The 18,628-nt window shown below is 40.2% G+C and overlaps 1 protein-coding gene across 2 annotated transcripts in view; it reads right to left on the reverse strand.

Annotated features, from left to right (window-relative positions):
* The window catches only part of SLC66A2 (solute carrier family 66 member 2), a 64,403-nt gene that overhangs the window by 21,349 nt on the left and 24,426 nt on the right, over positions 1-18,628 (reverse strand). For both annotated transcript variants that reach the window (XM_014254576.2, XM_005525237.3), the window contains one exon: positions 861-1,077. In XM_014254576.2, coding sequence (XP_014110051.1) covers positions 861-1,077 — 217 coding nt within the window. The remainder of the gene's footprint in view (positions 1-860; positions 1,078-18,628) is intronic.

The raw sequence follows: 18,628 nt of genomic DNA on the forward strand, positions 1-18,628 counted from the left end.
AAATTTTAAAAGGAATGCACAGAAATCATAATGAAACAATGAAAGAGAAGACAGAGTCACAAATGATCACAGAACTCTACGAACTGAATCTGCTGCTGTATTGTTTCTCCAGACCAGTGTACTGATGCACCACAGTGAAGGTTTTCTCTCTCAAAAAAGCTCCACAAGTTGCCTTTGTAATCTTAATGCTACCACCTGAGTTATCCAATAAACAGTGTGAAAAGATAATCTGATTTAATGACTCAAGAGTGGGCACAAGATTAAAGTTTTCTGTCCCATATTTTTACAGTCATGACTGTAAAAGTCCTATTGGAGCTTTTGTAAATGTCAGTTTCAATCTTTGACACAAAAATAAATACTGATGTCATTCCCTACAAATGTAATGGAGTATGAAGAAGTGATGAGCAGACATGTGAGAAAAAGTTAATTATGTGAGTTACACTTACAGTTATAGGCTGCAGGCTCAAAACACTTTCATCCCCTTCATTACTTTTGATATGCAAGATCTCTTTAGACCATTTCTAATTACCAGTGTAGCACAGCTTGAGTAGAACTACAACATGTTGCTAATGGCAACAGCAGTGGTTTCACATGTTTACTTCACTAGAACATGTTTCACATTGGAACTCTCCAGCTGGATTTGGATAAAGGGTCAGACTTCAGAGGTGCTGTGGAACTCCCACTACCCTCAGCAGTGCTGCACTGGCACCTACTGAGAGAAAGTCTACTCTGATTGCTGCTGTGTTTTCAAGTAAAAATGGTAGAGATGACATTTCCTTCCCTGGAAAAGCATTCCCACACTGCAGAGACAGCACACACGAAGGCGCACACACGTGTTTGATGTGGGACAAGCACTGTACCTCATTCCTTCTGTCGATCTGTTCTGATAGTTGCGGTACAGCTGGGGGACGCCCAGCATGGCCTCAGTGAACACAGCAAGGAAGCCCAGCGTTTCCACAAAGAGGGAGGAGTCCAGCCACAGGTAAGTGATGTAACCAGTCACACCAGTGAAGGTGAGGACGCACTGCACATAGTCTGTAAACTTGCTCCAATGCCAAAAATAGTTCAAGTCAAAATCTGCAACAGAACAGGAATGCAAGAAGAATTAAATATGTTTTCCCACCAACTCAAAAGTTAATCAGGGTGGAACTGAGAACTGGGAAGCATAAGGGAGCCACAGTCTTTGGTGGAAGGGGTTAATAGAAAATGGAAATTTTCTATTTAAAATAAAAAATATTAGATTAAAAAAAATAAACACAAACCAATCAAACAAACACACACAATCACCCCCAACCTCCTCAAAAAAAAACCCCACGGAAACAACAAGAAAAATAATGAATAATAGTCCTGATTTCAAAAACATTTTTTGTGGGGTGTTTGAAAAAGAAACAAGAAAACAAAGGATTGCAAGCCAACAAAGTATTCACAGAGATAACTTTTCAAAAGAAAGGATTTCAAAAATACCTTCCTATATCAAACATGAAGGACTCTGGATACAGCTCTAATGGAGCTGGCATAGGAAATGTTTTACAGAAACCTTCCACTGTTAATAAGAGGCCCCAAGCACTGCAGTGCAAGCATTCTTTCTCTTAGGTGATATTATCGTTGCCTTCCAAGTGCCTCAATCCTACATACTTAGAAGGTCACCTGAAGTCCACAGCTCTGTTCTGTGGTGCAGTGCATCTGCCGTGGTGAAGGGCAAGATGCCAGTGCAACATCTACAGTTTTACTGAGACAGGTACAAGACTGAGGCAAGATTTTTCCTAGAAAAAACCTCTCACAGACATCACCACTTTCACTCCTAGGACAAAACTTTCCTCTTGCCTTTGCCAGCACCAATGAGTGCAGGTTGAGCACCCATTTCTGCATCCATCACAACAAAATGCTCAGCCACAAAACACAATATCCCCTCATGAGAGAAGGAGAGAAGGAACAAACCAACCATGGCATTTGCTTGGCACATTAACAGTGTATCACTGGAAGATATGTAGTTGTCTTATTGATGAATAATAAAATACACAGCCCTATAGCAATTGACTGTATAGCAATATATAACTTCATTTTTAACAAAAATGCTACAATAACTATTCGTTAGCAGGTGTTGTCCCTGCCTTCCTTTCTCAGAAGGGCCTACTTCAGACCAACTGGACTCTCTGAATTACCAACGTGATGAACTACTGTCCTAACAGGGATGTTACAACTAGCCCAAATCTGTGCAACACACAGCACATCACTAGAAGATTTCTGTTGCTGCTACTTCAGAAGTAGTTAAGAAAGCTACAGAAATAGTCCCACTGCTAACTCAAGCAGGGAAGACATCAACCTCCATTGACTAATGCTATAATAAAATTCAGTGAGATGGGAATACAGACACTTAGCTGCCTCAGGATACACAGACACACCAAGTATTACTTTTATTTTCTGCATCTCTTCATACCTTCATATCAATATCAGTCCGACCCTCAGACACCCTTTATTAACTATTCTCTTTTTAGTACCTGGCAAACCCACACCTCAGGACACCTTCAGACTGCACCCAGCCGAATCATTTTATTTTGCCACCCCAAGAGGAAGGACAACTGGCCAGGAGCTATACCCAACCTGCAGCATTGTCAGCCATCACCAAGAATTGAATGAAATTACCTGGGGCAAAACCACTGTCAACGTAAATGTTGACTTTCAGTATTTTATAGTAGTGGCCCCTCAGCCTCAGAATTCACAGACACAAGAATAGAATAAATTGATAGAGCTTTGTGAAGGCTTTCCTTTTTGAAGATGAAGGGCCCATGGCCCTTCACTCATTAAACCTTCCTACCAGCTGTCACATCTGCCCTGCATACACTGTTTTTCCTCCTGTGTTCTCTATGTGCTCAAGGATCCTTTTTGAAATACCCATCCCAAAATCCAAATCCTAGTTTCCCCAGTTCATTTTTATAATAGACACCAAGGAACTAAAACTACATGGAAAGAGCGGAAGCTTATGAAGTTCATGAAACCAAAAAAGCCAACATTCCCACAACTAATGTGAGGCAAGCTACAAAATCCATGGATCCATGCAAACACTTGAGCACAGAAGAGAAAACTGTGAAACAGGATTTCAGCTGAAGCAGAACTAATTACTTGCACAGAGATTCGCTTTTGCTCAACTATCATGATGCTATTAATCTCCATTTCACTGTAGTTTTTAAGTTCTGATTTCTGCTATAAATTTTGCTTGGTAATATAGTTAAGAAGGAAGGGAAGACAAAAGAGGTAAGAGCAATCATAACCTTGGTAATAGTTTTGCAGAAAAACATCTGAGTTATTGTAAAAACAACCCAATATATAATCACTAATTTCTCTACTTAACAGATGTATTCTCCAGATGCAGAAGTCTATTTTAGGATGCTACACATCACCACACTCTGCATTGCCCAAAAAAAAAAAAAAAAAAAGGCTGAGAATGACACACCTGACTTTCTGTAAGGGTTGCAGTTTCTTAGACCTTATTTGAAATGCTAAAATGTTTTGCCACACAGCCTTTTTAACCAAGTCTAAAGTTCATTTTCTTTGAGAAATGGTTTCAAAAATTCTGAGGGAAAAATGTCACATACCCATCACTTCAAGGTCCAGAAATAAACTGTGACTCATTTTTCCAAGTGTCTCCCTTCTCAAGGGGGTCCAAACACATTAGTTCTGTAATGGGAGTGATATTTTTTTAAAGAAAAAATGTTGATACTGCTGAATACAGTGACAGGTATATGCAAAAAAATTTCTTTTGAATGCTTAAAAAAAGTAGCTTTAAAAACAGAACAAAATTCATGTGTGTGCAATCCAGTCCTATCCCAAGAAGACAGGCAGAGGACACCAATCAGTGCCCCAGACTATGTCATCTGAGAACTGAACAAGGTTATATATATTATTGCACACATTATTCATGTTTGAAGAAAAGTATGAATAATAAATATCATATTAGGATTTTTGCCCCCCATCATATCTTTTCCTTAAAAGGACAAAAAAAGAAATCCAACTGTACCACCATTTATTTCTAGCAAACATCTTAAAAACTAAGTTAAATGTGGATGCATATCTTTCTACTCCCTGAAATGGGAAGGCACTGCCTGCACAGCTCACTCCATTCTGGCCAGCAAGAAATCCCTGATGTGGGTTTGTAACCACACTCAGCTGACACAGTTCAAGCAGCAACTCCTAGTAACTCTGATCCTGTGTGGATCAGAATTGGCATTACTGTGGTGAAAGGTACTGTATTTCATTACCCATGGCTGAGCTTTTTAAACTACTCAGTGAGTTACATTTCAAGCATGTTAATCCATTGATAGATGAGAGATTTATGTTGGAAAATCCTATTAATGCTGGGGGAAGGAGCAGCTCAGTAGGTTTTTTGTGCACTGACTGGAGAAAACTCTACACAGCTGGAGGGTTAAGAAGGATGAGATTAAAAGACCTCCTCTGGGAGGCACTTTGCATGTCAGATATGAAAAATGTAAAGCAGGCAGAGACAGCATTGTAAATAACAATCGTTATTACCAGTCGGGCCAAAATGCAAGTAGTAAATTCAAGATTCTGGTGTGGGATAGATGCCAAGTGACACAAAGAAGAGTCCACAGTATCAACTTTCAAGTGAGGATGACACAGAGGTCCAAACAGTTACATTATTTTTAGTCAAGAAACATTTTATACCAAGCCAGCTACCATGCTAGTTCCTTTAGGGAAAGTGAAGCAAAGACTTTGACATCCTAAAAATTATTTACTGTAGCTCTCAATTTCTCTTACTAGCATCTTATTTTGTGCCTTGACCTTTCTAATTCTGAACCTACATCCTTGCACTAGTCACTTACATTTGTCCTTAGACATTTGACCTGGTTCCTTCTTTTTGGTTGGTTCCTTCCTAGTTTTGAGGTCAAGGAAAAGCTTGCAATTCCCACTGCCTGTCCTTGCAAGGTGGGAGAGTTTGCATTTGAGGCCTTTGTACAGTTTTGACAAGGAAATAAACTCTTCTTAGGAAAGCTGCTGGTTTTACCCTCTCTCCCACTCTTCGTGAACACCACTACACCACAGTCACTCATGCAAACTGCTGTCCGTAATTAAACTCTTGACCTCCTGTATGAAAAACACTGCTCACTAACTCCTAAGAGCACGCTGAGCAGTCAGTCTCTACCCCTGAGTGCCCTTCTAAACAGATGAATCGGTAGTTAATCCTCCTACCCCTTGATACACAGTTAATTCTTATATTTTGTTAGACTGTGGTGCTGTTCAAAGGACATCCAATTTTCATCATCTGGCTGTGGAGCACAGTGCCTCCCACCTGACCTGCTCCTGCCACACTATCAAAGGAGTCCAGCCCGAGCAGTCAGATGTCCAACACCTCCCTCAACAACACTGCAATCCAAAACCTGGCTCAGATGCTATGAGAGAGTCTGATAACAGTAATATATCCAACCTGGAACAGTTACAAAATGCAGTGATGGCTGGGAATTATTTCAGGTTATTATCCATGGTCTGTTTCCTGTAAAATGTACACACTTTGAAGATGCAGGAGCCACAACCTGCAACTCTTTGCTGCCTGTAGGTCTCAGCCACTGGGCTACAGTACAACACTCTCACCCTCATCTGCTCTTCTGCTGGTCTCCAGAACTCGTGGTCTCTGCTGTAAAAGGGGTTCAGCTCTGAGCTGCAGGCAAATATGATGCAGCTCCTCATCCCAGCCCAGCAACAAGGGCAACTCTTTGGACAGCTGGAAGATGCAGACTTGTATCCCCAGGCTGACAAGAGAAACTAACTCAGATCTCTCATACTTCCAGTGAGTGCTCTAAGCTGTACACAGGTCCTGCACTCAGCTGTGGCATCTTAAAAATAAATTTTGCCACATTCTCTAAAGAGGACTTGCAAGGCACCTGCCACAAGAGGTTGGGTCCAGGCAGTGGATTCTGAAAAGGAGACTTTTACACTTACAGTTCTTCAGCTCCAGCAAATCCTCAGACATTTGCCTCAGGCATTATCTGTCTCCCTAGCAATCCTGATTTCAGCTGTCTCATCTAAAAACAGCAGCAGGATTGAAGAGAAACATGCTGGCTGTTTCTGACTAGCACTCCTCACCTTACTCATTCTGAGCAGCTCCCAGTAAGAACCTGGGCTTCTCTGATGCTCTGTTCTGAAATTCCTGAGTACCCCACAGCACACACAGGAAATAACTGGGGTGACAAGGGCAGTAAGACAATGCATGACTGTTACTGGGTGATCCAAAACTTTTTCTCTTACTCTCATCATCCACATATCCAGCTAGGCACGTTTCCCTTCCAGAAAGAATAAAGGAAGCAGCATTACGGACAGACAGTGAGAACTGATACATTTAGATTTTCTTTCCTCCTTTTTTAAGAACTGACAGAAACCTGCAAATGCTACATCTGAAGCCAGCATTTCTTTTACATTCACTGAGACTGAGAAGGGACTTGTTATCTTTCACTCATGGTACAAAAGAGAAGAAAGAAGAGCTTAGCAAAAAACTTCTGGCTCTAATCCAAACCACTGTATTTTTGAAAGGACATTGTCTATAAACAGACAATGCTCTTCATTCCTCAAACTCTGAGTTACTTTTACGTATCTGCTCAGCCCTGTCACTATACTACTTCAGCATCTCGCAAACATTCCCTCCTATCTGGTCTTCACACTGACCTGAACCCGAACATTGCCACTTTTTCCTCTCTAGCCCATGCAAGATGGGAGCAAAACATTCTGGAGGGTCTCAAACCTCTTCTGAAAATACCACCCAGCCTATACCAAACAAATTACTGTCTTCCAATGAAATCAATTTTTGACATCTCCTGACATGCAGTGGCTTCTCTTGGCCACATCTAGACTAATATCAGTTCATTAAAGCCACTCCTCTTAGTATCTGGTTCTCCCTAAGACTCAGCATGAGCCCTAGTCAACAAAAAGTAAACATCAGATTTTCATTTGAAAGGGGGAAAATGTCAAATTTTAATCGCATAGAAAAAGGATGAAAGACTGACCCACACAAACCTTGAAGATTCACACACAGAATCTTTGTTTTTAAAAGCTCAGTGGAGTTTTCAGTACTTGATGGGAGACAGAATACTTGAGATTAGAAGTTCAAGTCTGATGAAACCTCCTCTACATCAACATTATCCCTATCTCCCATCAGTCATCTTCTCTAGTTTGAAAGCAGGCACTTGCCTTGGTTTTCTTTGCCTTATTTTATGTAGTTTCACAAGCTTCTAAAATCCTCTGTGCTGGGTCTCTGTTTTGTCACATCAGGTTCAAGTTTTTTCCCTCCCATCAGGATTATTACCCATTCTTCTTTCTCCTTCTCAAAAACACTACACATAAGTGGGCTGACATTTTTTCAGCGCTATCCTGCCCATCCAGGGCTTCTCACTCATATTCCACACTGTCCTCCAGCACACACCTACAAGCATCAGCAACTCCTCTATCCTTCCCCTTTGGGCTCTGCTGGGTCCACTCTACCTCCTCACCAAAGGTAATTAGCAATTACATTTTACATGTGGTTAAGACACACATGTGAGTTACAACTACTTCAGAAAAATCTGACACGAATGCACTAGTACATATGAAAAAGTCAAATAATCCACACTCCATTTCTTAATACCTTGCCTTACCCATTAATGTGCTATTTCCCTCGTTTTACAGCCTTTGCTTTAAGGGAACCTTTGAATACCACTTAGCACAGTGGTCCTCACCAAAGATAATTAGCAATAACAGCTATCTTGACCATTTTGTGACCATTAAAGAGCAGCATTTTAAATGTTACAATTTATTCTGAAAGTTTTATTCCTGCTGCTAACAACACACATGACAATAGGAATGAAAAGCTAAATAAAAATATTCATACCCTGGGCACTTTCTGTGCAGCTGACAGCCTTCGCTGTGCTATCTGCAGTGTAATTTGCTCTGTACACAGCTTCAGCTTATGGGAGTCTCACAGAGAAGAAGAAAAAAAATTTAGAGAAAAATGCAGTTATATAAACCCACAAAATTAGGTTGACCTTTACCTCATCTTTGAGAATTTCCACTGTCTTACAAAAGGATGCAGAATTGTTTACATCAGTTGTGCTGCACCGATACCAGCCCTGTCAACATTTTAATTTGTCCGTTTATATCTAAATATGCATGTAGACACATACATGCCTCTTCCCCACAGCACTGATGATGCTGTAAGCATGAAAAAGAAACCAAAATCATAAAAACAAGCAGGGGAGAACAAAGTTTTGTTTTTGTTTTATTGTGGTTTTTTGTTTGTTTGTTTTTTGGTTTTTTTTGTTCTAATATAGAGGAAGTTTTAGCAAGTATGGTATCTGTGAACAAGGTTCCAACTGCTGGGCTTCGAAACTGCTGTTGAATAGCAGCTGAGCTGGCCAATCCTCATGGAGCAGTACAGCTCAGCTCAGCCATCTCTGAACATCACTGCAGAATGAGTGTAACCAACCTGGGGGCAGCCAGAAGCAAACCCTACCCCAGTCCCTCAAAACAAAAAGCGTACAGAAAAATACTCTGGACTTCTCTTCCAAAGCAAGGACATTTCTTGGGGTTCTCCAGATGGAAGATGCTTTTGAGGCAATCTTGCAGCAGGTACATATGCAACCCTCATACCACTGGACCTTGTGCAACATATGCTAACCAAATTCTTTGCTTCCCAAGTCCAGCTGAGAGGAAGAACTGGGTCTCTACTCCTGTTGTACTAGCAGGCCAATAAGATTAGGAGAAGAAAAAAAAGACAACCACTACACACACGCTAATACTGCTACAAGAGCTGGGCACTTAAGGCTAGATACAGCTAAATCAAGGTACTTACAGCGCTATATTTGCCCTGTAAAGACTGGCTTCTCCAGTAGCATCACTACTGCAACTCCCTACTGTGTTACTTCTACTCTTGCCTGTTCAGTATAGAAGTCTCTCTCCTTTCCATTCCAGTGTACTGACTGTTCTTCTTAGTCACTGTGTCCATGAGATTGTCTCAACAGCAGGCAAAAGCAGCAATTAGCTGACTTATGACCAATGAAGGAAAACAACCTAATAACTAGGCAGATAATGGGGCTTGAAAATCCACTGGAATAAGACAGCTGTGGCCCAAAGGATCCAGTGCTACAGAAATAAGCTCTGTATTTGAAAGGTGGAGTGAAAGCAGCATGAACAGCTTTAGAAGCCATGTGACTCAGAATGAGCATGGACCTCAGGAGGAAATCCTCCTCTAAAGTTGCAGCAGTGGCAGTGAAATGGGAAGCCCAGGGAATGCCCCATTTTGATGACTCTGGGCAGCCTCTGCTTTCACCACAAGTACTCCTGATTCTGGTCACCTCCTACACCAGGAACATCAAAAACCCCAGAGCAAGTCAAACTAAAGAAGTGCCCCAACCGTTCATGCGCAAGCAGAGCTGTGAAGTCAAGCCTTTGCTCCCAACTGTGCCAATGATGGAGGCGGCAGATAAGAGATAAGCTCACTCTTCTTTTGGCCAGATACGCCTTCCTATGCTAACTATAGAAAGAGACTTCTTTTTCTGACAGCAAGATAAGCAGGGATGATGAGAAAGTCATAGCAAGAAGAACATGTAGTACCAAGTTTCTATTTTTACAATAATTTTAACAATATTTTACACTATCATCTGCATAGTTTATCGAAGATATCACCCACAGTCCTAGCAGGCAGTACACAAAGGCCTCCAAAAAAGACTAAAATGGAGTAAGTTAAGCATTGCAGAGCAGGCAGCCTTGACTCTAAAATTCTTTTAGTTGGGAGTTATAAACTCTATATAAAACCAGTTTAATTTATTTTGAATAGTACTGAAACTTATTCTTTGCAGTTTAAGTCTCAGAAGATATCAAGACTACTATAATATTAGAAACAATATCCTCTTTCTCATTTAAAGACTGTAATTAAAGAAATGAATAAAAGTTCTTCTAAACATTACAAAACTAAGCTGTGCATTAGCCCAGATGCAGTTTGACTCAGATTCTAGTGTGCCAGAGATTACAATGCCAGGTTGCATGTATAATGCAGCAAGTTACTCCTAGAAATTCTGGAAGTAACTACCAGGTAAGACTTTACCACCCTTTGAACTGCAGATTTCTGAGAAAAATTCTGATAAGTGATCCCTCTTCTTCAGCCTTGTCTGAGCTTGACTTACCTGAGATCCTATCTCCTCTATTGTGAAGACACCACAAAAAGAAGGCATTTGTGAATTTTTTTTTCAGACATCAAAGTCAGACATGCATAAATGCATGTGTAAGTATGTACACAACACAAAGCTAAACACTCTTCATAAAAATACAAATTCATCTCCTCATTTAGGATTTTTGGGGGCAAGTTCAATCCTTGTTTTATAGGTAATCCACCACCAGCAAAGACAAATTCTAGCCCCAAAACTGGCCCTAATAATTTAGCATCCAAACAGAAGAATGCCTTGTGCAGCTGCCTTCTCTACTAAAACAATGTGATATGGCCTGCTAAACATCTCTTGGCCACTACCTCATTTAACCTCAGAATAACCCATTTTAGTGTCATAGTCGAATACTTTTAAGTTATCACAAGCATAGAGAAAACTGTAGGAAGCTTTCACCTCTTTTTTTCACTGACCTCTCTCCTCTGCCCAGTCCCTGTTACACATAGGAAAATGTCAGACAAGTTTTCTTTCATTATCTGAACTGCATTACAAAGATGCTAATATCTCAAAATGATGGCACAGTCTACTCCATTTCATAGAGCTTCCTTTCAAATATCTATTTCAGTTAATAATAATAATAGGGTAGGCTGGTGAAAAAGAATCCTTTTTTCAAAAAAATAAAAACTTATTTCTTGATTTTTGCTCTATGCTGGAATAAAAAGAAAGACTTCGGGAAATCTGAGGGAGGATGAAGAGAGAGGCAAACATACAGATGGGATTTGGGAAATCAGTTTAAACTTTTAATGTCTCTGGTTCAAAGTAAGGACCTTCCACTAAGTTCTTCCATGTCCTATGGCAGTGGGTCATGAAGCTATTATCCACTCAGATCTGGAAGCATCTCCTGCATTCTGACTAATTTTGACCAAATTCATTAAAATAATTTATGTATCTGTTTTTCTGAAAATGTGACCATTCACTGGTGACAACCTTTATCACCAACAATCAATTCACAAAGTTCTGGCCATCAGTAGCAAAAAAATCTCAACTTATAACTTTTTGTTTGCTACCATAAGTATCATTTAAGCATACTGAAACTTAAAAATGTAAAGGTGACTATGGAAATTCATCTGCTATTTAAAAAAAAAAAAAGAAAAAAATATATATATAGGTGAAGTTGGCAGTAATTCCAATCTCCATGCAACTTTCTAGGAAAAAGGGAATAAAAGGATTTCTGATAGCAGTTTTTCCAGAACCTCTGTGCCTGCAGTGTCCCCTCACAACAGTTAAACCAAAACTCATTCTATTTACAAGTCTGCACAGATCTAAATTACTGTACACGGACACCAAACAGCAGGAATTTCCACTGCACTAGCAGAAAGAATTTACAAGACAAGAGACCAGTAGAGAGTTTCACTTGAGTGCTTGCAGACTGCCTTACTGATTACAGCACTTGTAACTGGAGGAGCCAAGCGAGACAGATCTTCCCTGAAACAGAATTTCCCCTTCAACTTCCCAGCTGTTTAGTTTGACCAGAGATAAATCCCTGTTTTGACAAGAGCACTGTTTTTTATGTAAGGTGCACTTCTGAATATCATATTTTCTGAACACCTTGTGCCTGCAGCTCAAAGCTCCAAAGCTAACAAACCTTCAAGACACAGATCAAAAGGCAGTTGATTTAAATAAGTGGCTCTGTCATGATGAGTTTGCTGGTGACACAGGTGTGCACTCACAAATTGTTCACATTTCCCAGCAGAAGTTTAAGCTCCTCTTATCCCCTTCAATCTCTAACAGGACAACTCTTTAGCTCCCTGAAGCATTTCCCACTGAAGCCACAAAATGTGTGCTTTTTTCTTTCTTTTTTTAAGATTTTACACACACACAAAAAAAGAACAAGCCTGCATTTTAAGCAAGATTGATTCACTTATTTGGCTCAAAACATAATCCCTGTTCTGTCAGTACAAGTGGGGGGGCAAGAACGAGTGGGGGTAAAAGAGGATCAAGAATATCTTCAGTATTGCTGCTAAGCATCCTGGCACCCAGCCATTGCTAGAGGCAAAAGACTTTCGCTATTATGCCCCTTTACAAATATTTTACTTATATTTTTACTTTTAAACAGGACAACAAAAGACCTCCAAACCAAAACAAGCAGAAGAGAGTGCACTGGAAGTGTTCACCAGAGAGATGACTTCGCTACCACAGGGCACCAACCTTTTATCCCTGTGCAAGTGATTCTGGGATTTGCCCTCCACTGCTGTTGTCCCTTTCACATTTTGTACTCAGGAGCACAAGGGATGTGAAGAATGATGACAGGTGAACCATAAACAATGAGCTGCAAACAACAACCCTATCAACAAAACCCTCATTACATTTCTGAGTTCTGCCGTGAAGAAATAGTGAATTTCTTTAAAGAATGATCAGTTCTTTAACATCTACTGTACACAAAAATTAAATGAGGAACTTATGTACGAGACTATTTTAAGCCATTTTCATATTAAGTTTGCTCTATTCCCTAAGTGCAGCTACTTGTTCTACTACAACCTACTCTCAACAGGGGGTAAAGAAAGGCATTAGGGAGTAAATACCATCTCTGAAGACACAGTAAAAAATCTAATGTAAAAGACATTTTCTTAAAATAACTGCTCCTGATTTTTACATGCCAAGGGGTGCAAAGACAAGAAAGGGCAGCAGTGGAAAACACTGACATAAGCAAGGAGTCACTGCAAGTTTGTCATGGTTTGTATAAATGAACAAAAAAAATAGGGGTGATGGGAAGCAGAGAATTTCAAGACCAGCAACTAGTTTTTTTCCAAAGGCTATGCAAACTGGAGATAAGGAGGGGAAAAAATTTACCTAGCAACAACTGCAGTTTGTGACACTTATAAAGCAACCTACTAAAAAGCCACTTTAAGAAAGGAGAGGATGGCATAATTTTTATTATCATAGAGACAAATGTCAAGTTTTAAAGATTAGCTACGCACACATGCACACACAAAAAAAACGCAGCAAACTTGCAAGGGCTACTGAAGTGTGTGTAACACCAAAGCAGTCTATGTATTTTAAAAACAGCAGCACTGGTCCAGATTTTGATGGGAAAAAATCCTGACACTCATACCCTACACAAAGAAACAGAGATGTTCTGAATATTTAAAATGTTCCATCTCCTAAATTCTCTTCAGACTTCTGAGCTGCAATGGGTAATAGTAAAAAAACCAGTTTTAAGCAGCTTTTAAAAATAAAAAAATATGTCCATAAAATACTCAAGATCTGTCTTCTTTTCACAGATTTCAGTTTCTCCATGGAATCGGTCAGGATGAACAAGACACTTTTTTGCAAACGTACAATGCAAGTAAAAATAAATCTGTCAGAACTGAATTCTGGGATTTGGATTCTTTCCCCCACCCATGGGAGGGGACATAGGATCCTGATGCAGATATGTAATGCATACTGATCACAGAGCAGAGCAAAGAGAAAGTAGGGCACATAATAAATGCATCTGAAAGGAGACCTTTATAACTTCAGGAATAATGGTGCTATAGTTGTCCCCTCCACAAGGAGAGAAACACGCTGTTTACTAGTAATCCAAGTGTTTGGAGGGAGACTGTGTACACCCTGCCCCTCACCATAAATTCACAATTCACCAAAAAATAACACCTTTTCTGCTGCTGATTTGAGATGACACAGGAAGCAGAGTTTTTCATGAAGAGCTAAGTTACATCCTTCCTTCCCAACCTTGCTCAGTGTTATGTCACCTCCTCCTACAGATAGACTGCACACCATTCTCTTAGCTACAAGATAACATTCTGAAGCTAAAAACATTTGCTCTGAAGCATAAAACAAAATCAAATTTTGAAATGTGATTATGCACCCTTCTAAGGAGGACTATATTTGCCAACCTATTAACATCATTTAAATCACTACTGCATAGCTTTAATGAGTCAAATACTACATCTGAAGAATTACTGCCTGGTGCATTGGAGCCAGAGCTTAGAAGGCTTTGTCTGCTTCTGCAAGTACCGCTTTTCTATTTATTCAGCTCTGCTTAGTAAAAATATCTCATTTATTCCAACAACAAGAAACTGATTGGAGCTGAGTAACATCTGCTTTGTTCTTGTGTCTTTGAATAATGACTGAGAGTAAAAAAGAATAAGAAAAAAAGAGTAAATTATTTTTACTAAAAATCTATCTGAAAATAATATCCACTTCATTTGTTTTTTAAGAAGAAACATTTCCACAAAATGAAACTTCAGAACAAACACTGCAGTTCATTTAACTTTATAATTTAAATTAAGTCATTTTGCACTTCTATTTTAAATCAATTTTCAACCCAGCTTGTTACAAGTTACGAGTAAAACTAATGCAATATTTGACCATTTAATTAATTTTTTAAGATGATAAAAAATGTAATTTAACTGGATCATTACTAAAATATAGTTATTCCATTTACACATATCACCACATGAACCAAACTTTCTTCAATAAAGACACAAAATAATGTATTTTATTCCCATATTTCTTCCTTGGTAATTTAAATCATTATTTGAAAAGGCAGCTCCAACACTAACTTTTCTTTGCACAAAGAGAAAAGAAACTTTTACACTGTAAGATTTTTTCATCAGATTTAATGAAGTAGTGTGTTTGGAAGTGAAAGGGAGATGCTTTGGGAGATACATCCTCCACCTAAATTCTGTCTGTTCCTTGACACAATGTCCTGTACAACCCTCCAGCAGTCCTGGTTGCAATCTGGAATGTGGCTATAAGCCAGCACTGTTCTACACTGTGCTGTCACACCATTAAATATCTAAATATGCCCCAATATCTAATGCAATCTGAAATAATCTAAATCAGGTACATGCAACAGTAAAAAAGTATCAAGCTGGAAGGCAAGGGGAAGACGACGTACTGCCTGTCTCTGAAAACGGTCACATCTCAGCACAGATGAGCACAGTTGACACATAGGCCAAATCTGCTCCATCGCAGCATTCCCATCAAACATCCTTACTACCATTTCCCATAACAATGACCACCTCCCCAACACACAGGAAAAGAACTGACAAATAATTTGTAAACAAGTTACTTCTCTTCAGCATTTGTAAGTCACTCTTTGGGCATCTGTTAACTGCCAAACATCAGAAGTGACAACTTAGCATACACACCAGAAGGGTCGTTTGGTGTTTGTTCTTCAACACACCTTGGTTCATAAAAAATGATTCAAAAAATAAAAATAGATAAAGCTAGCTGTGAAGTTACTATTGCAAAAGAAAATCAGTAAGTAAATAAAACTTCACGAGGCAGGCAGCTTTCCCTGACACAGTGCTGATGTCAGCACCACAGAAGGCACTATTCATCTCATCAGACTTGAGATCTGAAGTCCAACCCACCAGACTGAGCCTCAGATTCAGGCCCTTTGCAATTCATGGGGAGACACTGGCTTGCCTTCAGCTTCTGCAGGCCACTCAGCAAGCTGTGGATGGAACCAGACAGGATGCCTTTTTTTGTTATGGAAAATACTGAGATTTCAGATGTTTCTCCATCCCAAGTCAGGAAAAAAAATCACACTAACATTAGAAGATGGGGAACCAGCAGTACCTAAAGAGCCTAAGGGTTGGTATGCGGGCTTCAGGCTCCCACTGAGGGCTCTCCCTCTCCTGTCTGCAGCCTGGCTTACCAAGAAACCATCAGGGCCATTTTGCTCGCACTAATACACTCTGTGATACCTGTGCAAGCAGGAGCCTCCACCTCAGTCTCTCGTACCTCGTCCAAGTGCCATGATAACTGCTTTGCAGCCGGTATAACTGGTGCGCTCAGCTCCAGTTTTCACAGGGCTAAAAACACTCAGGGGCAAAGACAGACACAAATTAAATGGGCAATGAGGGCTAAACAGAGCCAACTGCATGCACCTTTCTTGTGGTGGCAACAGGCAATCAAGAACACACAGGAAAGCAGGAGCACCTAAGCCCCCTGCCCGAATTCATCCTTGCTCAGGATTCACATGGGATATGGAATACCTGGGTTCTACTGCTCCATTTTCCTGCTTCAGAGATGAGACACAAAACAGAATTTCCTCTGTCATCTCTCAAACCAAACAAACAAGGGAGAGTGGCTAATATTTCTCTTCTCTGTCACTTCCTCCTAAAGTAAAATCCTGTTTCCATGAACCTTTGGTGCATCACCGCTTGCAAGTGGGAGTGTGGAGAAAATGGGAATCTTTTCAGAAAATAAAGCTATTACAAATTGTTCAGTCCAGGATGGCCGGTGTACTGCATTACAGGCTAAAAGCATGACATTTGTGTCAAAATAGAAAAGGGCTTATTTTGCTTTCCGTTTATACCGCAATGAAAATGGCAAAGCACTCATGTTTCAGTGAAAAGTTTTTTCAATCTCCAGCATAAGGAAATGCCTTGTTAAAATGGCATTATTTATAAGACCTTCAGAAGCACTGATTTATTAAATATATTCCCTATTTCTAGCTTACTAGAAACTAGAAACTTCATATTCCCAGTGATTTTTAAATAAATAAAGCTATTAAAACATATAGGACACAAAATGTAGTGAAAAAATACATCAGACTGTGTACAATAATCATGCTGTACCTTAAGCATGACCTCCACATAAAGCTCACAGAGCAAATTATGACAGCTTAGACATCCAATATCACACACCTGCCTCGTGCAGCATTTTAATTGGGACCAAATGAGTGCTACCACCTAGCTCAGCACTTCAGGTCACCTCACTGTCCATTCCTCCCACTGCATACAGCAGTGGGTATGGTTATCTCAACAGGCTCATTTCCAACAGAAGGCCCTAACATATCAATTGAGCAGCTTTCCCAAGTGACATCTGCCTTTCCTAAGGAATATGGTTAGAGAGTCAGCACTAGAAAGTGACTGCAAGCTATGCCCCATCTCCTGAACATGGCAGAACTTTAATACTGGCAGATGTTGACTCTGATGATGTGCTCATTTGTTGAACTGTTGATTCCATACCACTTACCTAAATGCAAAGGTAAGGTCCTTTAAAAACTCATGAAATCTACAAAATCTGGGTGTTCCAGAATCTATAACAAGATTGTAAAAATATGCTGCAACCAGAAGTTTTCTCCCGAGCAAACTGTCTAGACAATCCATTATGTCTGAGCAGGTAGCACTGGGCAACAGTGCTTCTTTAAGCACACACCATGCCAGCCAGTACTACAAGCCACTTAGGAAACTAAAAAAGCAAGCTATCATGTATCTGTACGAACAATTAAAATCCCCTCAGCCTGAAAATTTATTCTGAAGTCAGTGGGGAGCTGAGTCACACTATAAAAATTTTTTCACTTATATCTTTTGCACTGACCTGGCAACTTGGCCATCATCTAGAAAATCATAATTTCTCACTTTTTTGCTTACAGAAACTGAAAGAGAGCTGGCAGGCAGCAAAGCAGGACATCACCATGAAAGCCAAATAATTAATTGTCATCATGGCTCTAAACTCACCTCTTGCCTTCTTGCGTTAATAATGCTTTAATGTGCTTTCACTGGTGATGTCTGCCCCCTACAGCTCCTCAGCCCTGCTAGCAAAGCTGCGGGAGTGAAGCAGTACCCAGGAACAGGAAAGCAGGAGTTTGGGAATATCTAAATTTAGACAAATGACACAGGTAGGATGCGTGTCAGGGTGTTGAGGTTGCAGGCTGATGTCTTTGCAAGACTAGTACATTGTCTCTGAAAGATCATGGTAGTGGGAGATATTTTTTATTACTGGAGACAGGGGGAAGGGAAGGTAAAAAAAAATCACACCTATCTGCAAGGAGGGGACCAGGGAACTACAGGCCAGTCAGGACAATCTCATCCCTGGGATGGTAATGGAAGAAGTCCTCATGGAAGTCACTTCAAAACACAGGAAGGGTAAGAAAGTGACTGGGACAGCCTGTGTGGCTTTACCAAGCGCCAACTGCAACTGACCAACCTGACCTATGGGATGACAACCTTCCAGTATCTGAAGAGAGCCTACCAGGAACTGGAGAGGGACTCTTCAGCAGCTGTAGTGATAGGACAAGGAGTAATGGGTACAAATTGAAAGAAGGGAAATTTATGGTAGGTATTAGGAAGACATTTTTTACTGTGGGGGTGGTGAGATGCTGAACAGTTTGCTCAGGCAGATCCAACCCAGGCAAGTGTTGAAGGCCAGGCTGGATAACGCCTTGAGCAACTTGCTGTAGTGGGACACATCCTGCCCACAGCAGCAGGATTGGGACTAGATGGTCTTTGAGGTCCATTCCAACCCCTTAACATTCTATGAATTCATGGTTTTAAGAGCAAGAGGAAAGCAGTAAGTGTTGTTTACAGTGCCTTGAATAAGGCTGCTGACAGTCTCCTGCAGTAACTTTATTAACAAATTACCAATTGGTTAGTGGACAATAAAAAAGGCAGAAAATTGTCTGGATGATCAGGCTCAAAGAATTTCTCCTCTCAAAGGAAAAACATACAATTTACAACTAGTTACAAGGCAGGCAG

This window comes from Pseudopodoces humilis, chromosome 1, assembly GCF_049639895.1.
Source record: "Pseudopodoces humilis isolate 2021_Gansu_Grassland_sample_001 chromosome 1, ASM4963989v1, whole genome shotgun sequence".
Lineage (NCBI taxonomy): Eukaryota > Metazoa > Chordata > Aves > Passeriformes > Paridae > Pseudopodoces > Pseudopodoces humilis.